The 25,411-nt window shown below is 49.5% G+C and overlaps 1 protein-coding gene and 1 long non-coding RNA gene across 3 annotated transcripts in view; one reads left to right on the forward strand and one right to left on the reverse strand.

Moving 5' to 3' along the window:
* PLXND1 (plexin D1) overlaps positions 1-25,411 on the forward strand; it is a 118,685-nt gene that overhangs the window by 70,026 nt on the left and 23,248 nt on the right. For both annotated transcript variants that reach the window (XM_077276723.1, XM_077276722.1), the window contains exons 9-22: positions 12,238-12,342; positions 13,715-13,804; positions 14,227-14,320; positions 15,944-16,107; positions 16,296-16,447; positions 16,956-17,055; positions 18,388-18,527; positions 18,910-19,083; positions 19,195-19,285; positions 19,520-19,789; positions 19,881-20,030; positions 23,091-23,205; positions 23,326-23,433; positions 23,675-23,787. In XM_077276723.1, coding sequence (XP_077132838.1) covers positions 12,238-12,342; positions 13,715-13,804; positions 14,227-14,320; positions 15,944-16,107; positions 16,296-16,447; positions 16,956-17,055; positions 18,388-18,527; positions 18,910-19,083; positions 19,195-19,285; positions 19,520-19,789; positions 19,881-20,030; positions 23,091-23,205; positions 23,326-23,433; positions 23,675-23,787 — 1,866 coding nt within the window. The remainder of the gene's footprint in view (positions 1-12,237; positions 12,343-13,714; positions 13,805-14,226; positions 14,321-15,943; positions 16,108-16,295; positions 16,448-16,955; positions 17,056-18,387; positions 18,528-18,909; positions 19,084-19,194; positions 19,286-19,519; positions 19,790-19,880; positions 20,031-23,090; positions 23,206-23,325; positions 23,434-23,674; positions 23,788-25,411) is intronic.
* Positions 1-25,411, reverse strand: part of LOC143787738 (uncharacterized) — a 79,718-nt gene that overhangs the window by 35,896 nt on the left and 18,411 nt on the right. The gene's annotated exons all lie outside the window — the stretch shown is intronic.

Genomic DNA, 25,411 nt, shown 5'->3' on the forward strand with positions numbered 1-25,411 from the left:
ACATTACATTACTGATCCTGAGTTACCTCCTGTATTATACCCCAGAGCTGCACTCACTCTTCTGCTGGTGCAGTCACTGTGTACATACATTACATTACTGATCCTGAGTTATATCCTGTATTATACCTCAGAGCTGCACTCACTCTTCTGCTGGTGCAGTCACTGTGTACATACATTACATTACTGATCCTGAGTTACCTCCTGTATTATACTCCAGAGCTGCGCTCACTATTCTGCTGGTGCAGTCACTGTGTACATTACATTACATTACTGGTATTGAGTTACATCCTGTATTATACTCCAGAGCTGCACTCACTATTCTGCTGGTGCAGTCACTGTGTACATACATTACATTACTGATCCTGAGTTCCATCCTGTATTATACTCCAGAGCTGCACTCATTATTCTGCTGGTGCAGTCACTGTGTACGTACATTACATTACTGATCCTGAGTTCCATCCTGTATTATACTCCAGAGCTGCACTCACTATTCTGCTGGTGCAGTCACTGTGTACATACATTACATTACTGATCCTGAGTTCCATCCTGTATTATACTCCAGAGCTGCACTCATTATTCTGCTGGTGCAGTCACTGTGTACGTACATTACATTACTGATCCTGAGTTCCATCCTGTATTATACTCCAGAGCTGCACTCACTATTCTGCTGGTGCAGTCACTGTGTACATACATTACATTACTGATCCTGAGTTACCTCCTGTATTATACTCCAGAGCTGCGCTCACTATTCTGCTGGTGCAGTCACTGTGTACATTACATTACATTACTGGTATTGAGTTACATCCTGTATTATACTCCAGAGCTGCACTCACTATTCTGCTGGTGTAGTCACTGTGTACGTACATTACATTACTGATCCTGAGTTACCTCCTGTATTATACTCCAGAGCTGCACTCATTATTCTGCTGGTGCAGTCACTGTGTACATACATTACATTACTGATCCTGAGTTACATCCTGTATTATACCCCAGAGCTGCACTCACTATTCTGCTGGTGCAGTCACTGTGTACATACATTACATTACTGATCCTGAGTTACACCCTGTATTATACCCCAGAGCTGCACTCACTATTCTGCTGGTGCAGCTGTTATTGCCTCCTGTAATTAATGCCATGTTGCTCCCCATGTCTCTGCTGTGGGCGTCTGATCCTCGTCCTCTCTTACAGCAGCTGCCATTTAGGACTCAGCAAAACAAAAAGATTAGTTGCTCATTAGCTGCTGCCCGGAGTTACTAAGGTGTTTGTACAGAAGGCCATAAACTAATGATGCCGCTACCTGAACTGCGAGGCCTCGGCCATAATCCCATTAATCAGGACCCTGCACTGGGGCTGAAATTGAATCTCTCTCCACCGAGCGACCTCATCCCTTAATTAGAGAAGATGCTCTGAGAACTGATCATCTCGTTACCAGCAGCATTAGCCCCGGTGACTGGAGAAGGTTTTGTGTTTTTTGTCCTGTTGACGTGAGAATTTGCAGGAATCCGTCATAGACATCACTGATGTATCTCAGCCCAGAACATCTGAGACGCATTTATCTTCATGGCCGAATGGGAAGATCCCGCTCTTCATTTGTGCTCGTTTTCGTGTTTTTCGCACACTATGAAGTATGCGGGGTCACGGGCGTAAGAATTATTTGTATACACTACAAGTACGGTCACCAGTTACTGAAAATGAGCAGAATTTCCCGCAGTGAAACGTTCTGGTGGCAATTTATGGAATTATCTAGAGTCATCGGGGCTGTAAGAGAGACTGGCAACGAATCCGGGGATAATGATATGCAAATGACATTCTCCAAAAGTAAAATGTCCGGGTTTATGGTGACAGCATAGGTTTCTGCACTATTAAAGGTGACGGAGTGAAACACAGTTTGGGGTCAATTTTTTTGCACGGAAATAAAGGCGATAGTGGAGTAAATTTGGTGCATTTTGAGTTTTAGTATCGTGAACTTGAAAACTGCACCGATTCTTCTTCTACTTTTGCCTAAAATACATCTTTTTCGAGACTGCTCCACTTTTTCCATCATTTTGCAAATGTGAAAAGTCCCAATTTTTTTGTGCAGAACTGTCCCAGGTAAACAATGTAACTTTCTGAAAAGTTTCATTTCATGCCAAAATTTGGCATAAAGTTTGATAAATGACACCTTCAAAATGGGATTTTGAGAATTCAGAGCTCTAAAGGGATGTTTCTGTTTCTGCTTAACAGCAGAAATGAAGCAAAAAGTGGAGGGTTGTATGGGGCGAGGACGCATCGTGTGTGGGAGCATCGCTGGGTTGTATGGGGCGAGGACGCATCGTGTGTGGGAGCATCGCTGGGTTGTATGGGGCGAGGACGCATCGTGTGTGGGAGCATCGCTGGGTTGTATGGGGCGAGGACGCATCGTGTGTGGGAGCATCGCTGGGTTGTATGGGGCGAGGACGCATCGTGTGGCAGAGCATCGCTGGGTTGTATGGGGCGAGGACGCATCGTGTGTGGGAGCATCGCTGGGTTGTATGGGGGCGAGGACGCATCATGTGGCAGAGCATCGCTGGGTTGTATGGGGCGAGGACGTATCATGTAGCGGAGCATCGCTGGGTTGTATGGGGCGAGGACACATCGTGTGTGGGAGCATCGCTGGGTTGTATGGGGCGAGGACACATCGTGTGGCGGAGCATCGCTGGGTTGTATGGGGCGAGGACACATCGTGTGGCGGAGAATCGCTGAGTTGTATGTGGCGAGGACGCATCGTGTGGCGGAGCATCGCTGGGTTGTATGGGGCGAGGACACATCGTGTGGCGGAGAATCGCTGAGTTGTATGGGGCGAGGACGCATCATGTGATGGAGCATCGCTGGGTTCTATGGGGCAAGGACGCATCGTGTCACGGAGCATCGCTGGGTTCTATGGGGCAAGGACGCATCGTGTCACGGAGCATCGCTGGGTTGTATGGGGCGAGGACAGTTCGTGTAACGGAGCATCATTGGGTTGTATGGGGCAAGGACGCATCGTGTGGCGGAGAATCGCTGGGTTGTATAAGGGCGAGGACGTATCGCGTGACGGAGAATCGCTGGGTTGTATGGGGCGAGGATGCATCGTGTGGCGGAGCATCACTGGGTTGTATGGGGCGAGGATGCATCGTGTGGCGGAGCATCACTGGGTTGTATGGGGCAAGGACACATCGTGTGGCGGAGAATCGCTGGGTTGTATGGGGCGAGGACGTATCGCGTGACGGAGAATCGCTGGGTTGTATGGGGCGAGGATGCATCGTGTGGCGGAGCATCACTGGGTTGTATGGGGCAAGGACGCATCGTGTGGCGGAGAATCGCTGGGTTGTATGGGGCGAGGACGTATCGCGTGACGGAGAATCGCTGGGTTGTATGGGGCGAGGATGCATCGTGTGGCGGAGCATCACTGGGTTGTATGGGGCGAGGACGCATCGTGTCACGGAGCATCACTGGGTTGTATGGGGCAAGGACGCATCGTGTGGCAGAGCATCGCTGGGTTGTATGGGGCAAGGACGCATCGTGTGGCAGAGCATCGCTGGGTTCTATGGGGCAAGGACGCATCGTGTCACGGAGCATCGCTGGGTTGTATGGGGCGAGGACAGTTCGTGTAACGGAGCATCATTGGGTTGTATGGGGCGAGGATGCATCGTGTGGCGGAGCATCGCTGGGTTGTATGGGGCGAGGACGCATCGTGTGTGGGAGCATCGCTGGGTTGTATGGGGCGAGGAAGCATCGTGTGTGGGAGCATCGCTGGGTTGTATGGGGCGAGGACGCATCGTGTGGCAGAGCATCGCTGGGTTGTATGGGGCGAGGACGCATCGTGTGTGGGAGCATCGCTGGGTTGTATGGGGGCGAGGACGCATCATGTGGCAGAGCATCGCTGGGTTGTATGGGGCGAGGACGTATTATGTAGCGGAGCATCGCTGGGTTGTATGGGGCGAGGACACATCGTGTGGCGGAGCATCGCTGGGTTGTATGGGGCGAGGACACATCGTGTGGCGGAGAATCGCTGAGTTGTATGTGGCGAGGACGCACCGTGTGGCAGAGAATCGCTGAGTTGTATGGGGCGAGGACGCATCGTGTGGCGGAGCATCGCTGGGTTTTATGGGGTGAGGACGCATCATGTGATGGAGCATCGCTGGGTTCTATGGGGCAAGGACGCATCGTGTCCCGGAGCATCGCTGGGTTCTATGGGGCAAGGACGCATCGTGTCACGGAGCATCGCTGGGTTGTATGGGGCGAGGACAGTTCGTGTAACGGAGCATCATTGGGTTGTATGGGGCAAGGACGCATCGTGTGGCGGAGAATCGCTGGGTTGTATGGGGCGAGGACGTATCGCGTGACGGAGAATCGCTGGGTTGTATGGGGCAAGGACACATCGTGTGATGGAGAATCGCTGGGTTGTATGGGGCGAGGACGTATCGCGTGACGGAGAATCGCTGGGTTGTATGGGGCAAGGACACATCGCGTGACGGAGAATCGCTGGGTTGTATGGGGGCGAGGATGCATCGTGTGGCGGAGCATCACTGGGTTGTATGGGGCGAGGACGCATCGTGTCACGGAGCATCACTGGGTTGTATGGGGCAAGGACGCATCGTGTGGCGGAGCATCGCTGGGTTGTATGGGGCAAGGACGCATCGTGTGGCAGAGCATCGCTGGGTTCTATGGGGCAAGGACGCATCATGTCACGGAGCATCGCTGGGTTCTATGGGGCAAGGACGCATCGTGTCACGGAGCATCGCTGGGTTCTATGGGGCAAGGACGCATCGTGTCACGGAGCATCGCTGGGTTGTATGGGGCGAGGACAGTTCGTGTAACGGAGCACCATTGGGTTGTATGGGGCAAGGACGCATCGTGTGGCGGAGAATCGCTGGGTTGTATGGGGCGAGGACGTATCGCGTGACGGAGAATCGCTGGGTTGTATGGGGCGAGGATGCATCGTGTGGCGGAGCATCACTGGGTTGTATGGGGCGAGGATGCATCGTGTGGCGGAGCATCACTGGGTTGTATGGGGCAAGGACACATCGTGTGGCGGAGAATCGCTGGGTTGTATGGGGCGAGGACGTATCGCGTGACGGAGAATCGCTGGGTTGTATGGGGCGAGGATGCATCGTGTGGCGGAGCATCACTGGGTTGTATGGGGCAAGGACGCATCGTGTGGCGGAGAATCGCTGGGTTGTATGGGGCGAGGACGTATCGCGTGACGGAGAATCGCTGGGTTGTATGGGGCGAGGATGCATCGTGTGGCGGAGCATCACTGGGTTGTATGGGGCGAGGACGCATCGTGTCACGGAGCATCACTGGGTTGTATGGGGCAAGGACGCATCGTGTGGCGGAGCATCGCTGGGTTGTATGGGGCAAGGACGCATCGTGTGGCAGAGCATCGCTGGGTTCTATGGGGCAAGGACGCATCGTGTCACGGAGCATCGCTGGGTTGTATGGGGCGAGGACAGTTCGTGTAACGGAGCATCATTGGGTTGTATGGGGCGAGGATGCATCGTGTGGCGGAGCATCGCAGGGTTGTATGGGGCGAGGACGCATCGTGTGTGGGAGCATCGCTGGGTTGTATGGGGCGAGGACGCATCGTGTGGCAGAGCATCGCTGGGTTGTATGGGGCGAGGACGCATCGTGTGTGGGAGCATCGCTGGGTTGTATGGGGGCGAGGACGCATCATGTGGCAGAGCATCGCTGGGTTGTATGGGGCGAGGACGTATTATGTAGCGGAGCATCGCTGGGTTGTATGGGGCGAGGACACATCGTGTGGCGGAGCATCGCTGGGTTGTATGGGGCGAGGACACATCGTGTGGCGGAGAATCGCTGAGTTGTATGTGGCGAGGACGCACCGTGTGGCAGAGAATCGCTGAGTTGTATGGGGCGAGGACGCATCGTGTGGCGGAGCATCGCTGGGTTTTATGGGGTGAGGACGCATCATGTGATGGAGCATCGCTGGGTTCTATGGGGCAAGGACGCATCGTGTCCCGGAGCATCGCTGGGTTCTATGGGGCAAGGACGCATCGTGTCACGGAGCATCGCTGGGTTGTATGGGGCGAGGACAGTTCGTGTAACGGAGCATCATTGGGTTGTATGGGGCAAGGACGCATCGTGTGGCGGAGAATCGCTGGGTTGTATGGGGCGAGGACGTATCGCGTGACGGAGAATCGCTGGGTTGTATGGGGCAAGGACACATCGTGTGATGGAGAATCGCTGGGTTGTATGGGGCGAGGACGTATCGCGTGACGGAGAATCGCTGGGTTGTATGGGGCAAGGACACATCGCGTGACGGAGAATCGCTGGGTTGTATGGGGGCGAGGATGCATCGTGTGGCGGAGCATCACTGGGTTGTATGGGGCGAGGACGCATCGTGTCACGGAGCATCACTGGGTTGTATGGGGCAAGGACGCATCGTGTGGCGGAGCATCGCTGGGTTGTATGGGGCAAGGACGCATCGTGTGGCAGAGCATCGCTGGGTTCTATGGGGCAAGGACGCATCATGTCACGGAGCATCGCTGGGTTCTATGGGGCAAGGACGCATCGTGTCACGGAGCATCGCTGGGTTCTATGGGGCAAGGACGCATCGTGTCACGGAGCATCGCTGGGTTGTATGGGGCGAGGACAGTTCGTGTAACGGAGCATCATTGGGTTGTATGGGGCAAGGACGCATTTTGTGGCGGAGAATCGCTGGGTTGTATGGGGCGAGGACGTATCGCGTGACGGAGAATCGCTGGGTTGTATGGGGCAAGGACACATCGTGTGACGGAGAATCGCTGGGTTGTATGGGGCGAGGATGCATCGTGTGGCGGAGCATCGCTGGGTTGTATGGGGCGAGGACGCATCGTGTGTGGGAGCATCGCTGGGTTGTATGGGGCGAGGACGCATCGTGTGGCGGAGCATCGCTGGGTTGTATGGGGCGAGGACGCATCGTGTGTGGGAGCATCGCTGGGTTGTATGGGGCGAGGACGCATCGTGTGGCGGAGCATCGCTGGGTTGTATGGGGCGAGGACGCATCGTGTGTGGGAGCATCGCTGGGTTGTATGGGGCGAGGACGCATCGTGTGTGGGAGCATCGCTGGGTTGTATGGGGGCGAGGACGCATCATGTGGCAGAGCATCGCTGGGTTGTATGGGGCGAGGACGTATCATGTAGCGGAGCATCGCTGGGTTGTATGGGGCGAGGACACATCGTGTGGCGGAGCATCGCTGGGTTGTATGGGGCGAGGACACATCGTGTGGCGGAGAATCGCTGAGTTGTATGTGGCGAGGACGCACCGTGTGGCAGAGAATCGCTGAGTTGTATGGGGCGAGGACGCATCGTGTGGCGGAGCATCGCTGGGTTTTATGGGGTGAGGACGCATCATGTGATGGAGCATCGCTGGGTTCTATGGGGCAAGGACGCATCGTATCCCGGAGCATCGCTGGGTTCTATGGGGCAGGGACGCATCGTGTCACGGAGCATCGCTGGGTTGTATGGGGCGAGGACAGTTCGTGTAACGGAGCATCATTGGGTTGTATGGGGCAAGGACGCATCGTGTGGCGGAGAATCGCTGGGTTGTATGGGGCGAGGACGTATCGCGTGACGGAGAATCGCTGGGTTGTATGGGGCAAGGACACATCGTGTGACGGAGAATCGCTGGGTTGTATGGGGCGAGGACGTATCGCGTGACGGAGAATCGCTGGGTTGTATGGGGCAAGGACACATCGCGTGACGGAGAATCGCTGGGTTGTATGGGGGCGAGGATGCGTCGTGTGGCGGAGCATCACTGGGTTGTATGGGGCGAGGACGCATCGTGTCACGGAGCATCACTGGGTTGTATTGGGCAAGGACGCATCGTGTGGCGGAGCATCGCTGGGTTCTATGGGGCAAGGACGCATCGTGTCACGGAGCATCGCTGGGTTCTATGGGGCAAGGACGCATCGTGTCACGGAGCATCGCTGGGTTGTATGGGGCGAGGACAGTTCGTGTAACGGAGCATCATTGGGTTGTATGGGGCAAGGACGCATTTTGTGGCGGAGAATCGCTGGGTTGTATGGGGCGAGGACGTATCGCGTGACGGAGAATCGCTGGGTTGTATGGGGCAAGGACACATCGTGTGACGGAGAATCGCTGGGTTGTATGGGGCGAGGATGCATCGTGTGGCGGAGCATCACTGGGTTGTATGGGGCGAGGACGCATCGTGTCACGGAGCATCACTGGGTTGTATGGGGCAAGGACGCATCGTGTGGCGGAGCATCGCTGGGTTGTATGGGTCGAGGACACATCGTGTGACGGAGCATCACTGGGTTGTATGGGTCGAGGACACATCGTGTGACGGAGCATCACTGGGTTGTATGGGGGCGAGGACGCATCGTGTGGCAGAGCATCGCTGGGTTGTATGGGTCGAGGACACATCGTGTGACGGAGCATCACTGGGTTGTATGGGGGCGAGGACGCATCGTGTGGCAGAGCATCGCTGGGTTGTATGGGGCGAGGACGTATCATGTAGCGGAGCATCGCTGGGTTGTATGGGGCGAGGACACATCGTGTGGCGGAGCATCACTGGGTTGTATGGGGCGAGGACACATCGTGTGGCGGAGAATTGCTGAGTTGTATGGGGCAAGGACGCATCGTGTCACGGAGCATCGCTGGGTTCTTTGGGGCAAGGATGCATCGTGTGTGGGAGCATCGCTGGGTTGTATGGGGCGAGGACGCATCGTGTGGTGGAGCATCGCTGGGTTGTATGGGGCGAGGATACATCATGTGACGGAGAATCGCTGGGTTGTATGGGGCGAGGATGCATCGTGTGGCGGAGAATCGCTGGGTTGTATGGGGTGAGGATGCATCGTGTGACGGAGAATCGCTGGGTTGTATGGGGTGAGGATGCATCGTGTGGCGGAGCATCGCTGGGTTGTATGGGGCGAGGACAGTTCGTGTAACGGAGCATCACTGGGTTGTATGGGGCAAGGACGCATCGTGTGACGGAGAATCGCTGGGTTGTATGAGGCGAGGACACATTGTGTGGCAGAGAATCGCTGGGTTGTATGGGGGCAAGGACGCATCGTGTCACGGAGCATCGCTGGGTTGTATGGGGCGAGGACGCATCATGTGGCGGAGCATTGCTGGGTTGTATGGGGCGAGGACGTATCGTGTAGCGGAGCATCGCTGGGTTGTATGGGGCGAGGACACATTGTGTGGCGGAGCATCGCTGGGTTGTATGGGGCGAGGACACATCGTGTGGCAGAGCATCGATGAGTTGTATGGGGCGAGGACGCATCGTGTCACGGAGCATCACTTGGTTCTACGGCGCAAGGACGCGTCGTGTCACGGAGCATCGCTGGGTTGTATGTGGCGAGGACGCATCATGTCACGGAGCATCGCTGGGTTGTATGGGTCGAGGACACATCGTGTGGCGGAGCATCGCTGGATTGTATGGGGTGAGGACGCATCGTGTCACGGAGCATCACTGGGTTGTATGGGGCGAGGACGCATCATGTGATGGAGCATCACTGGGTTGTATTGGGGCGAGGACGCATCGTGTCACGGAGCATCGCTGGGTTGTATGGGGCGAGGACGCATCATGTGGCGGAGCATCGCTGGGTTGTATGGGGCGAGGACGCATCGTGTCACGGAGCATCGCTGGGTTGTATGGGTCGAGGACACATCGTGTGGCGGAGCATCGCTGGGTTGTATGGGGTGAGGACGCATCGTGTCACGGAGTATCGCTGGGTTGTATGGGGCAAGGACGCATCTTGTGGCGGAGCATCGCTGGGATGTATGGGGCAAGGACGCATCGTGTCGCGGAGCATCGCTGGCTTGTATGGGGCGAGGACGCATCGTGTGGCAGGGCATCGCTGGGTTGTATGGGGCGAGGACGCATCGTGTGACGGAGCATCGCTGGGTTGTATGGGGCGAGGACGCATCGTGTGGCGGAGCATCGCTGGGTTGTATGGGGCGAAGACGCATCGTGTCACGGAGCATCGCTGGGTTGTATGGGGCGAGGACGCAACGTGTCACGGAGCATCGCTGGGTTGTATGGGTCGAGGACGCATCGTGTGGCAGAGCATCGCTGGTTTGTATGGGGCGAGGACACATCGTGTGACGGAGCATCGCTGGGTTGTATGGGGTGAGGACGCATCGTGTGGCGGAGCATCGCTGGGTTGTATGGGGCGAGGACGCATCGTGTGGCGGAGCATCGCTGGGTTGTATGGGGCGAGGACACATCGTGTGGCGGAGCATCGCTGGGTTGTATGGGGCGAAGACGCATCATGTGGCGGAGAATCGCTGGGTTGTATGGGGCGAGGACGCATCGTGTGGCGGAGCATCGCTGGGTTGTATGGGGCGAGGACGCATCGTGTGGCGGAGCATCGCTGGGTTGTATGGGGTGAGGACGCATCGTGTGGCGGAGCATCGCTGGGTTGTATGGGGCGAAGACGCATCGTGTGACGGAGCATCACTGGGTTGTATGGGGCGAGGACTCATCGTGTGGTGGAGCATCGCTGGGTTGTATGGGGCGAGGACGCATCGTGTGGCGGAGCATCGCTGGGTTGTATGGGGCGAGGACGCATCGTGTGGTGGAGCATCGCTGAGTTGTATGGGGCGAGGACTCATCGTGTGGTGGAGCATCGCTGGGTTGTATGGGGCGAGGACGCATCTTGTGGCGGAGCATCGCTGGGTTGTATGACGCGAGGACTCATCGTGGGACAGAGCATCACTTGTGCCGACGACCAAGTGCAGCCAGTAGTAGAATAAAGTGTGCACGGCTCTCTGAGGAGTGGAGCACACAAACACGATGCAAAAGTGAGCACTTGTAGTGAATATGGAGGAGCTGCATTTCACCAATGATCAGTGCCGTGCCTGGACAGGGCCCACCTGAGGATTCTCTGGATATACGGGGGGCCTGTCCGTCCCTGGGCGAGGTCACCGACTGGCACTTTGATACTCAGTAATACTTGTGTGTCACAGAAATAAGTTTGACTTTGCTACTTTTTTGGAACATTTCCATCTCTTGGCACAAAGCTTGACCTTGTTCTCTGAGAGTCTAGATCTTTAGGCTCCTCAAAAACGAAGGGCAAACCCGGCCAAAACCTAATCATCCTGACATTCCTGTGTGCGTCCTCCTCCATCATCGCACACATCTCTGAATTCCTCGTTCCTCAGACCACACACTATCAGCCCATTATCCCATCCAAAATAAAGTCATGTAAAAATAGCCGAGGTCACCTGTCCATGATGTGATCTCCCAAACGGAAGCTCTGAAGACTCCGCTATTGTTTGCCGAAAGCTGAGAATTGGAGGAAACTTGGACATCGAACAATAGGAGTACAGTATGATATCCCATGAGATCATATGACTCGAGACTACAGAAATATGTCGGCCCACTCCACTTCCTGACAAATTGTATTTTTCATACGTTGGGTGGCAAAGTCTGTAAGAGGCGAATGCTTCAACCCTTCTGCATGGTTATCGATCACAAATTCCTAGACCTATGTCCTGCCTTCTGCACAATACTAAGACTACAAAAAAGTCACAAAATATCCTTGCAAGGAAAGAAAGTACAGGAAAGTCGTAGAGAGCGGTGTAACATTTATGCACTAAAATAAGGTCAGGTTGGTTGCTGAAAGCCCTTATATAAAGGTATTGCAAAAATAAAAGCAGGCAACCTGATTTTCCTCTATTCTGGGCCATTTTGGTTGTCTACTTGTCCTTTGACCCCTCTGACTGATTTGTGTGTTGTTTTTAGATTTTTTTACTCCCTCTAGGATATAATTGTATTCATCAAGCCAAGGTCAGCCGGAGACCTCCAGGACTCTTAACGAGACAAGACGATAATTCCCTATAGTATATTTCCAGTAACTGCTATTTGCCAGGATAAATCTCATTTCAAAAAGTACATTTTTTAATAAAGTCCAAATCCCAAACGTGACGTTGTGTTCCCTTCCTGCAGTACGTTATGGGAATTAGCGTTGATTGTCATTGTGTAGTGTGATGTATGATTGCAAAATGTGCTTGTCTACACGTTGAATGAGTTGGTGCGAACAGCTGAAAAGGCCATATTGTGGGTTATTTTATATAAAAAATAAATTATTCCCACTGAACACTACCAAACATGGACCACAAATATAGGTTCTTACATGTGCCATTGTGGGGTTTACAGAAAATAAAACAAAAAGAGACAATAATATAAAAAAATCTTCATTGTTCTTTACCACTACTAAAATGGATAGCCGTGCAGCAGCTTACTGACCTCTTTATATATCCTCCATAGAACAGCACAGACTGTCCTCAGATCACCACCAGGCACATTGCACCCACTCCTACAGGGATCGCCAAGGACTTCATCCTCTCTGTGGCAAATGTCAATGTGTCCCAGGTAATGTATCCACTCGCACAACAGATTATGTGTAGGATTAGACATCATACCCCAATATCACGTGGATCCACTGACAATGTAAGATCTATGGAAAAACATTAGACCCTAACAGATTCTATACTGGAAGTGATCTCCCGATTCTCAGACAGTGTGTGGGCTCAAACAAAGTTTTGACAAACTTTTTAAAAGTTTAAATATTTTAAAAAAACAAACTAACAAAATTATTTTAAAAGTTAAAATATTGTGTACCGACATTTTCTAAGTATAGACTATATGCCAGTAGTGGAGTTTACATTTCACATAGTCAATGTTTCCAAATCTTAGCGCATTAGTTTATGTGTATATATACAGTCATAGCCGAAAGTGTTGGCACCCTTCATATTGTTCCAGAACATTATTGCAATTCCACATGTTTTGTTATACACATCTTTCCTTTGTGTGTATTGAAACACAAAAAAATAAGGAAAAAAAATGCAAATTGCACATCATTTCACACTGACATTGATGCCCCCTGAGCCTGCAGGACAGCTTGAATTTCTTTGGAACTTGATTGGGGCTTATCCACCATCCGGACTATGATGCGTTACAACCTTGCATCAATTACTCTTTGTTGTCCACGCCCATGGAGATTAGCTACAGTGCCATGGATTGTAAATTTCTTGATTATGTTGCGCGCTGTAGAGAAAGGAACATCAAGATCTCTGGAGATGGACTTGTAACCTTGAGATTGCGGATATTGTTCAACAATTTTGGTTCTCAAGTCCTCAGACAATTCTCTTCTCCTCTTTCTGTTCTCCATGCTTAGTGAGGCACACATAGACACACAATGCAAAGATTGAGGCAACTTCTCCCCTTTGTATCTGGTTTCACGTGTGGTTTTCTTATTGCCCACACCTGTTACTTGCCACAGGTGAGTCTGAACGGGCATCATATGCTGCAAACAAAGTTGTTTATCCACTATTTGGAATGGTGCCTGCAATCTTGTCCAGCCCATTCTGGAGGTTTTGTGTGAAATTATGTCCAATTTGCCTTTTTTTCTCTTTTTTTTGTGTTGTTCCAATATACACAAAAATAAACATTTGTATAACAAAACATGTAATTGTAATAATGTTTGGGAGAAATACTTCACTTTCTGCCATGACTGTTTATATGCCAATGGCTGCCCAATCATTTATTGTATATTAATGCCGCTATGTGTCACATACAAAGTACGTGCACCCTGCAGAGATCGCCGTGATCTGGAGGTTCCCACAAGTATAAGGACAGATATAAAATAATGCAGAGCAATCTCAGGACCCAGCTGGACCCGGATGGTATAAATATGGCGGCGCTGTAGACCCGGCAGATGTTTCCTATGTCTCTCACCCTCTAGGATCTCGCCTTGGAATGTGACTTTGGAGCAGAACACACTTTCCCGGCCAGATGGTTAAATTCCACGTCCGTCCTGTGCAGCAGCGTCCTGGTGAGTAGAATGACCTTCTATATGTGACGGGGGTCCGGCTGCAGTGTCACCCTGCGCGTGTCGCAGTCTATAGCATGTACACTGCCCCCATTGTGCATCCAGGACTGTAATAATGATCGTCCATTATGGATATAACATGTGTCCAGTCAATCCAAAATCTGAGCCAGAGACCCCCCGAAACATCACCTGCTGCAGACCTCAATCACCTGGGCCTGGGTACCACTGCAAATCCTGCTCCCCAGACACCCATTCAATATAATGGAGAAAGGGCACTGCATGCAAAAGTATTGGATCCCCCTCTTCAGACACAGGGCATCTTTAGTCATTCCACGTTTTTGGTCTAGAGGTCAATGCTTGGTGTGAGAGCAGCACTATACGTCTGTCTCCAGGACCCTGATCCACCCTTGTATTCCTCCCACCAGCTCCACACGTCGGAGAACAGCCAGAAATTCCCGGTGAATTTGCAGCTAATGGACCATTCTGGACAATTTCTCGACAATCCGGACATGCTGACTGGTGAGTTAATGACATTTATTGCATTTATTATGCCGTAGATTAGGTTTATTATACAGTTTACCATAGTTTTATCACATATGGATACAATCAGGAGGATGGAGTAATAACATAAAACGTCTTAAGGGATTGAATGAAATTTAAAGGGCAACTTCAGAGAGCATTAATATTAACACAAATGATGCAGTAATCAATCCTAAGATGTACAGTGAAGATTTTTTTTTATAAAATTTTGCAAATTTAGTATTTTTTTCACCAATTACTATGCAGAGATTTTCTTGCTGGGAGGAGCTTTATCTTGTGCTCATTGTCGCCCTCTGCTGATCAAATGATACAAAATGCAGATGTTCTTGTGTCTTTCCTAGGGCAGGACTGACAGGACGGTTTTTATGTGATATATACTATATACAAGAAGACAGCTCGGGATGATAACAGGCTGCTAAGCTTGGCCCACGTTCCTTTACCAACTCATCAAATCCTTCCACTACAAAGACTCAGAACGTTTTATCTGTGTGGGAGGATGAGTCGGTAGTTCAGGCTTTTGTGAAGTCTGATCATTTTTTACGCCTCTGTGCAGACAAGGGGGTGAACTTTACAGTAAACACGTAGGATATATGTTCTGTATGGTGACCCCCGGGCGGACTGTCTGCAGGGAAGAAGAGCAGACGCAGGGTAAAACTTTGGAAAAAGTTTTTGCAAGTTATAATAACTGGAGTTACAAAGTTGTTACATTCATTGTTTTTTCTCGTTTGTTGTCTCATTCTCGCCTTATCTTTTCTTCTTATAATATAAATCAATACAAATATTTGAAAACAGAATATGTACGAGAAAGTATAATGCAACATTATATTCCAACAACAATCTGTATTTACATGTTCCCAACAAAGACCTTTATCCTAATCTACTCATAAAGTGGGAATCACATTGTTTCATTCTCTGGTCACTCCCAGAGCTGCATTCATAATTCTTCTTATGAGTGTCAGTTCTAATGTGATTGGAGCAAGGAAGTAAAAATGGGCAAGATCGTGGATGCAAAAAGTTACATTGTAATACTATTGTATCTAGATGAGTAAAATTATATTTAAAGGGGAACTTATAATTGCAAAGTGGCCTTCACCTTTAAATTCAATCATTATTTCTTTCAATTCAATTCATGTTACATGCAATTTGGCTATGATACAGGTTGGCACCCAGCTTTCCCAGATAGATCTCCCCATGATGACAAACTTCGAAGGTTCGAAGAGGACTTGCCTGTTAAAGTGAACCTGTCGCCACATTTCTGGAAGTATTGATACAGCTTTATAGGATCCTGTCCCCTAATAAAAATGATTTTTTTTTTTTTTTGCAGAGATCCAATTCATATGAAGTTGATTAATATGCAAATCAGACTGGAAGTGCGCTGGGGGTGTGTTCAAGAAGAAGTCCTGATTTGTGACACGTCCCCCGTGCACTTCCAGCGTCATTTCCATACAACTTCTGTCCTGGATTTCTCATGACTGGTGCAAAAAAGGATTTTTTTTTTTCGGAGACCGGATCCTATCCAGCCGGACCAATACTCCAATATCCAATAAATATAAAGATACATTTTCTTTTTACGGACACATGGTCCTGTCTTTTGTCTCATAGTTGAAGTCTATAACTGCGGGTCAGAAACCACGGACTGCTCCCGATGTCTCGGCCGGACAGATTTAGGACACCTGTGCACCTGGAGTGACAGCAGCGCCTCCTGCAGGCTGAACAGTGAACTGCTGCCCATCCAGGGCTCCTGTCCATCCCCGGAGATCAGGAAGGTAGCACCGGCTGCATATTTATGGAATGAGGCTGCTGCAATGTGATGTTTCCTCCATGTAAAATGCCTCATTATTAGAATTACCAGACCCGATTCATAAATATGGAGACAATGCCGGGGCCCCGGGGATTCGTTCTGCAGCTCATGTCATTTTAATAACGTGGTTTGCTCATTTGCTTCTCGTTGCAGATAGAGCCGGTGAGCGGCCCCCTGCTCGGAGGCACCATGCTCACCGTACAGGGGCGCAATCTCGGCAGTCGCTTCAGTGACATTGCCGACAAGGTGAAGATCGGAGACGTCCCGTGTTTCCCCGTCATGGAGAGATATCTGGTGTCCGAAGAGTGAGTGCAAAACAGTCAGAAGTCTAGGACATTAGCTCCTGAAATCTCTCCTACTGACAACCATTCCACAGTGAATTGGTTGTCAGCAATGCTGAACATTACCTGTGTATCGGGGTCTCCTTCCTGGCAAGATTTGGGTTCCTAGATCATAGCCATCCACAATAAGCCAATATGTCTGCCATCATGGAGCATGTCACCCAGCTCTCCCAGACTCCAGATAGGCAAATCTTTCCAGACATATAGTGATGAATTCTCTGCCACCATGTAACTTCATAACAAGGCAGAATACTGGGAAAGCTGAGTGATAATCCCTATAAAGATAAGCTTTAATGTTTAAATGCCTGATAACAGCAGACAATAGCATGCCATCCCGCAGAGTAAAAGCTTGGACATCTTTTATCCTTCTCAATCATCATGTCGATATATATACTGTAACTTACCATTGTATCAGCTTTACATGGCGGTGGTATATGGATACATTGTATACATTAGTGTTCTTTACATCCAGGATTGTGTGTGTGACCGGAGAGGCTCCCACAGAGCTCAGCGACTGGGTGTCTGTGGACATCAATGGGAGAGGGCGATCTAAGGAGAAATATTCCTTTATGGTAAGTATCGCCTGGTATCAGACACGTGGCAGCGTGTCCACGTACAGGAGCAGGAATAGACTAACTGCCGGAGAAGCCGCCATGGTGGCCAGGAGGATCGGGATAGACTAACTGCCGGAGAAGCCGCCATGGTGGCCGGGAGGATTGGGATAGACTAACTGCCGGAGAAGCCGCCATGGTGGCCGGGAGGATTGGGATAGACTAACTGAGCGGGCAGGAGAACATGATTAGACATTTCCAATCTTCATATCATTTGCCATTAATGATGATCAGAATGGAAGCGTGTGGCCCCGTTATTTATAGGGCCCCTTAGGCCGGTTTCACACGTCAGTGGCTCCGGTACGTGAGGTGACAGTTTCCTCACGTACCGTAGACACTGACACACGTAGACCCATAAAAATCAATGCATCTGTTCAGATGTCATTGATTTTTTGCGGACCGTGTGTCCGTGTGCCAAACACGGAGACATGTCAGTGTTCGTGGGAGCGCACGTATTACACGGACCCAATAGAGTCAATGGGTCCGTGTAAAACACGGACCTCACACGGACATTCTCCGTCTGGGGTCCGTGTGCGTGCAGGAGACAGCGCTACAGTAAGCGCTGTCCCCCCCACATGGTGCTGAAGCCGGTATTCATATCTTCCCTGTAGCAGCGTTTGCTGCAGAGAAAATATGAATAATAGTGTTTAAAATAAAGATCTATGTGTCCGCCGCCCCCCCACCCCCTGTGCGCCCCCCCGCTGGTCAGAAAATACTAACCCGCTCCCTCGCTCCTTCCTGGTCTGGCCGCGGCTTCTACTGTATGCGGTCACGTGGGGCCGATCATTTACAATCATGAATAGTCGGCTCCGCCCCTATGGGAAGTGGAGCCACATATTCATGACTGTAAATGATCGGCCCCACGTGACTGCATGCAGGAGAAGCCGCGGCCAGACCAGGAAGGAGCGACAGCCGACGGGGGACCCGGGTAAGTATTTTCTGACCAGCGGGGGGGGCGCACAGGGGGTGGGGGGGCGGCGGACACATAGATCTTTATTTTAAACACTATTATTCATATTTTCTCTGCAGCAAACGCTACTGCAGGGAAGATATGAATCGCGGCTTCAGCATGATGCAGAGTGGGTACCACACGCTCCGTGTGGTACCCACTCGCCATACGGGCGGCACACGTGTGCCGCACGTATGGCCTCCGTGAGTTCCCAGGCACACGGACACGGATAACTCCGGTACCGATTTATTCCGGTACCGGAATTATCTGGACGTGTGGGACAGCCCTTATGTGGAGATCTAATGCTCCTCGCTCAGATCTTTCCTTACTTTTTGTCTTTGCAGTTACCGGAAGTCTTCAGCCTGACTCCAAATCTTGGCCCGAGAGCTGGAGGAACGAAGATCACCATATCCGGCACACATCTAGACATTGGAGGAGCGGTCCGCGTTCTGTTCAATGAGTCCCTGGACTGCGGAGACCTTATGTGAGCCACACAGTGTAGTGATAATCGCAGAATATACACTCCTGTCTTGTGTTTTTACAGAAGTTTCCTTTGAGGCCACCTCCAGAATTCTTAATATCTCTGTGTCCTTATTCTCAATGGTTTCTACTTAACCTATTAGTGACTTCTGGGGGATCCTCTTGCGCTCTGGAGGACCTTTAACAGAGACAACCCATTGATCTGAATGGACACGGTGTAATACCTTGTTTCTCCTGTGGGGGCGCTGCAGGGAAATTGAGCACTTACTTGCCAATTTCCCAATAGATCACAGCTTATTGCCAAGCACTGTATCAAAAAACCTGTCTAACAAGTAGGGTTAGTCCAAAGCAGAAGACCCCTTTATTGTATTTTCCTTTCTTTATAGGCGAACGGAGAGCAGTATCCGCTGTACGGCTCCAGCAATGGAGGCCATTCCCACCCAGAGCGTCAGCATCTGTGTCCAGTTTGAGCAAAAGTCGTGTCTGAATGGCAACCTCACATTTCAGTACAAGGAAAACCCGGTGATCAGAAATATGGAGCCGAGGAGCAGTCACATGAGGTATGGACGCCCCCTAGGGTCATGAAGACCCTTATAAGACAGTCTGGAGGTCCCTGGACAACATGGCAGTAGTGAACGCTTGCACACCTAAAATGTCTATGTCGCCCGCAGTGGTGGCCGAGTCATCACATTGACGGGAGAAAGATTCGATATGGTGCAAGATATGAAGATGAAGATCAGAGATCACAAGGGAGGACTAATGGTGAGATATCCTATCACCTACGTGGCGCACAACAATAGGAAAAAAAAATGACTGCTATGTTCCAAAAACAGCGCCACACCTGTCTGCAGGCTGTGTGTGGTATTGCACTTCATCGCCATTCATTTCAGTGGAGCTGAGTTGCAATACCAACGTCAACCTATAGACAGGTGTGGTGCTGTTTTTGGAAGAACTATAAGTTTAAGAAGCCAATCGTGACCCTTAGATTTCTCCTAGAATTGCTCCGTTCTCAGCGATGTCGTGATCACCTGCCCTTCCCCAACGGCCCCAAACTCCACCCTGGAGAGGAGAAACGTCAGTGTTGGGTTCTACATCAATGGCGTCTACGTGTCCGGTGAGAGAAGCGACCTTGACGGTGACCCAGCCGCGGAGGAACATTCAGACAGGTTCATCCTGGAGTATCAGCCCGATCCAATGTTCTTCACCGCCAAAAAGGAGAAGTTGATCAAGCACCATGTCGGGGAGCCGCTGACTCTGGTGATACATGTAAGGAATCGCCTGTCGTGATTGCCTCCAAACCGACCATTCACAGCTCGGCGGGACGCTGAAATAACCAGGTGACTATGATGTCTTACAGAAGGAACACGACGACCTCGGGCTGAGGGTGGACGAATATCAGGTGAAGGTCGGGCACATCCCCTGCGAGCTCATCGTCTTTAATGACAAGGTCATCCACTGCAGCATCAACGAGTCGCTCACGTCATCCGACCACTACCTGCCGGTCACGGTAAGTCATCCGACTACTACCTGCCGGTCACGGTAAGTCATCCGACCACTACCTGCCGGTCACGGTAAGTCATCCGACTACTACCTGCCGGTCACGGTAAGTCATCCGACCACTACCTGCCGGTCACGGTAAGTCCTACCGGGCATCAGCCGCGGTCTCAGCCTCATGACATTCACCATGTGTCCTGACCTTTAAGGGACTGTCCAATTTGGAATACCAGCCTTTTTACCCCTAATAAAGGAGGTCTCTACTATTTGGGGTCTTCAACTCTAACCTGTAAAGTGTGACCCTTCCTCTGTCTTTGTCCTGTCCGGCATTACATAGAAGTCCTCTGAGATTTGTGTAATTCTTCATCCCACCTGTGGGGGCGCCGCAGTGAAAATGAACACTTCCTGCCTATCACTGAAGCCTCGTTATGATCGCTTATTGTCCAAAGCGGAGAACTTCTATAATATCTACAATCGCATCATTGAAGGACCTCTAATATCCTATTATGGAATTCTTAAAGGGATCCTCCAAACTTTTATTATAATAAATGTATGGCCCATATGTGCTATACAAAAAGAAATGACAGAAACTCCCCCAGGGATCCTCTGCTGCTCCTCGGAGGCTGGTTCTCCGCTCCTTCTGTTTTGGCCTGGTTAGCAGTGATGCATTGCCTCCGATTGGCTGCAGCGGTCATGTGCTGCAAAAGAAGAAGAGGGAAGCAGCCAGAGGCCATGAGGACAGAAGAGCTGGGTGTCTATGTGCTTTTTTCTTTTTTCATAGCGCGCTGGGACCATAGGTTTGTTTATATGCAGAATCCCTCTAACAGGTAGAGGTCCCTAATTCAGGACCCCCACTACTAGGCAAAGCGGAGAAAGGCTACAAAGAGCTTTGTGGGATGCAGCAAGTCCATGAATTGCACAATGAGCTTATTGATTTTAAAGTGGACTGTGTAATGCCTCAATTCTCCTGTGGGGGCAGTGTAGGGAATGTGAGCACTTGCTGCCAGATCACGACTGATCCAGTTCCAGTAATGAGACCACGACTAATCCAGGACTAGACCAGTCCTGTGATAACGGTCCCCATGCACATTAGATCGGCCGAACCCGTTGATACCGGTGATCTCAGCCGACAGTCCCATGTATTTGGAGTCCTCTGAATCTCTGCTGGCAGATGATGCCGGGGGAGATAAGGATTCGACATGTCTGATTTTGGACTCCTGATCCTTTATTCTGGCAGCGCCTCTCCTAGAGAACGCGGGAACCCTCCTGTGCATGGGGCTGACAGCCATGCATTGTGTATGGGGCCCCCCAGCCACGGTGGTCGCTGCCCCCATAATGTCAGGTTATCCAGCCAGTCTGTTACGCAATCGGCCCTCGTCTCATAGTGACCCATCTGCAGATTTACACGCGGGTCACATGCTGCCAGACCACAACCCTCATCATCATGAGAATAATCCTTGTTCTCTATTCTTGGCACTAAGTCTCCCAGAAATGAGCGGCATTCACTGCTGTCTGGTCAGATGACGGATGAATGTTACTGCGGGAGACTGGCCAAAATCCCCTGTAATAACCCAGAAATCCCCTGTAGCCGGAGACCATCGTGTCCTCGGCGGAACTGATAGGTTTGTGGGTTTTAAAGGGCCATTATTCAGGCCCATGTGGCGGCATTTAGTTCTGGAGTTTAGTCAAGTGAACGAGTTATAGAGGCTGATAATTACTAATCAGGATAGTGATCAATGTATGACGGCTGGGGGTCCGACTGCCAGATGCAGGTTATTGCTATATACAGATCCCGATGCAGAATATTGTTATATTCAGATTATTACTATATGCAGATTATTACTATATGCAGATTATTGTTATATGCAGATTATTGCTATATGCAGATTATTACTATATGCAGATTATTGCTATATGGAGATGATTGTTATATGCAGATTATTGCTATATGCAGATTATTGCTATATGCAGATTAATGTTATATGCAGATTATTGTTATATGCAGATTATTGCTATATGTAGATTATTCCTATGTGCAGATTATTGCTATATGCAGATTATTGTTATATGCAGATTATTGCTATATGGAGATGATTGTTATATGCAGATTATTGCTATATGCAGATTATTGCTATATGCAGATTAATGTTATATGCAGATTATTGTTATATGCAGATTATTGCTATATGTAGATTATTCCTATGTGCAGATTATTGCTATATGCAGATTATTGTTATATGCAGATTATTGCTATATGGAGATGATTGCTATATGCAGATTATTGCTATATGCAGATTATTGCTATATGCAGATTATTGTTATATGCAGATTATTCCTATGTGCAGATTATTGCTATATGCAGATTATTGTTATGCAGATTATTGTTATATGCAGATTATTGCTATATGCAGATTATTGTTATATGCAGATTATTGCTATATGCAGATTATTACTATATGCAGATTATTACTATATGCAGATTATTGCTATGTGCAGATTATTGCTATATGCAGATTATTGCTATATGCAGATTATTGCTATATGTAGATTATTACTATATGCAGATTATTACTATATGCAGATTATTGCTATATGCAGATTATTGCTATATGCATATTAATGTTATATGCAGATTAATGTTATATGCAGATTATTGTTATATGCAGATTATTGCTATATGCATATTAATGTTATATGCAGATTATTGTTATATGCAGATTATTGTTATATGCAGATTATTGCTATATACAGATTAATGTTATATGCAGATTATTGCTATATGCAGATTATTGCTATATGCAGATTATTACTATATGCAGATTATTCCTATGTGCAGATTCTGATCCTATTTGGAAAAAATATTTCTTTAGACTCTTCCGCTACGATGAAAGTGACACTTTCCCTTGTGAAAACCGAGTGTGAAGAGTTGTCAGGTTGTCAGTGTGCCGCCACCTTCAGGCTGACGGATGCCGTCACTTTTACGCCTCCTCTTCTATGGATACTTATTTAGGTATCAGAACTTTAGAAACTTTCTTTCTGTTTGTGGATGAATCTTGTCTCTTGTGTTCCGTAGATACAAGTGGGTAAATTTAACCAGACGATCACCATGCTGCACCTGGCCGGGATCGAGACGTCCATCATCGTCTCCATCGTCGTCTTCATCATCTTGCTGCTGTTCTGTGTTGTGGGTGAGTTGTGCACCCGGCGCTCGCGCAGTGTCCGGCCCCTCGGTCGGTGATTTCTGGGGTCGCTGGCATCACATGATCGATGGATCTGCAGTCTCAGGGGTCTCTTCTCTTCTTTTTCAGCTCTCTTTGTCTTTTGCACCAAGAGTCGCCGGGCTGAGCGCTACTGGCAGAAAACGCTGGTGCAGATGGAGGAGATGGAGTCTCAGATACGCGAGGAGATCCGGAAAGGTAAAGAAGATGCCTCATTTTGCAGCAGTGTCACCAATGAATGCACAGAAGCCGCGTTGCTTTACTTTAGGATCTGGATATAATTTGCAGATAAATTATTTATTTGGGCCCCAAAACTAGGGGCCCCGTTGTGGCTGGTCCTCGTTTTGCCTGTTTCACAGGGTGCACAAATTTTTCCATTTTTCATTGCAGTTTTTGTGACTTTTACATCAGTTAAACTTTCCTGTTTTTCTTTGTCAAGGATTTGCTGAACTTCAGACCGACATGACCGACCTGACCAAAGAGTTAAACCGCAGCCAGGGAATCCCATTCCTGGAGTACAAACATTTTGTCACCCGGACTTTCTTTCCAAAGGTAAAGCAGCTTTAAAGAAAAAAAAACACAAAAAACCCTCTAACCCAGAAGTGGCTGATAACAGAGAGCAAAAGATTACATGACCTGTTCTACAATCAACTTCTTCCTAGTCTTAAAGGGGTTATCCAGGATTAGAAAGAAACATGGCTGCTTTCTTCCCATTCAATTCCATGGAGCCAAGCTGCAATACCAGATACAACCCTTGGGTGGCGCTGTTTTCATAAGTAGCATTCATATTTTTCTAATGATGAATAACCCATATATATGGCTGATAACAGGGAAAAATAGATTGTGGTCACCTCTCCACTGGCTAGAAGTGGCTGATAACAGAGAAAAATAGGTAATATTTACTTAACCTATTGTCACCCTCCCGCCCCCCCAGTATTAAATAGCTTATAGGCTGGACTCACACGTTACCACTGCAGATATATTTTTAACACCACTTACAAAAAATTGCACCAAGACCACAACATTTTTGCTGCGATACAGGGGAAAAGTCAAGTTCAGAAAGTCAAATTCTGTTGTCAGACTCTTCCCTGGCCTGAAATGGCTGATAACAGAGAACAATAGATTACATTTAAGTGACCTATCTTCAGAGTTTCCTCTGTCTAAAATGGGTGAAAACAGAAAACAACAGATTGCATTCACTTGTCTCAGTTTCAGACTTTTCTCTGGTCAGAAATGGCAGATACCAGAGAACAATAGATTGCATAGTTTTTCCTTTTCCACTGTCAGATACCCGCAATGTCTGAAATGGCTGATAACAGGGAACAATAACAATATATTGCTTTCAACTGTACTATTTTCCCACTATCCCTGAGCCAGAAAGGGCTGATAACAGGGAGCAACAGATTGTAACTGGCTTAATATCAGACTCTCATATGTCTCAAATGGCTGATACCAGGGAGTAATAGGACGCACTAAACCATTGCAGTGTTATGGGAAGGAGCCGGGTGGGATACACATCCCCCTTCCATGTGTGTCAGGAGGATTTGATGAGAGTGGGGGGATATGATGAGAGTGGGGGGATATGATGAGAGTGGGGGGATGTGATGGGAGTCGGGGGGATGTGATGAGAGTGGGGGGATATGATGAGAGTGGGGGGATGTGATGAGAGTCGGGGGGATATGATGAGAATGGGGGGATATGATGAGAGTGGGGGGATATGATGAGAGTGGGGGGATGTGATGGGAGTCGGGGGGATGTGATGAGAGTGGGGGGATATGATGAGAGTGGGGGATATGATGAGAGTCGGGGGGATATGATGAGAATGGGGGGATATGATGAGAGTGGGGGGATATGATGAGAGTGGGGGGGATATGATGAGAGTGGGGGATATGATGAGAGTCGGGGGGATATGATGAGAATGGGGGGATATGATGAGAGTGGGGGGATATGATGAGAGTGGGGGGATATGATGAGAGTGGGGGGATGTGATGAGAGTCGGGGGATATGATGAGAGTGGGGGGATATGATGAGAGTGGGGGGATATGATGAGAGTGGGGGATATGATGAGAGTGGGGGGATATGATGAGAGTGGGGGGATATGATGAGAGTGGGGGGATATGATGACAGTCGGGGGATGTGATGAGAGTGGGGGGATATGATGAGAGTGGGGGGATAT

The sequence above is a fragment of the Ranitomeya variabilis genome, chromosome 8 (genome assembly GCF_051348905.1).
Source record: "Ranitomeya variabilis isolate aRanVar5 chromosome 8, aRanVar5.hap1, whole genome shotgun sequence".
Classification (NCBI taxonomy): Eukaryota; Metazoa; Chordata; class Amphibia; order Anura; family Dendrobatidae; genus Ranitomeya; species Ranitomeya variabilis.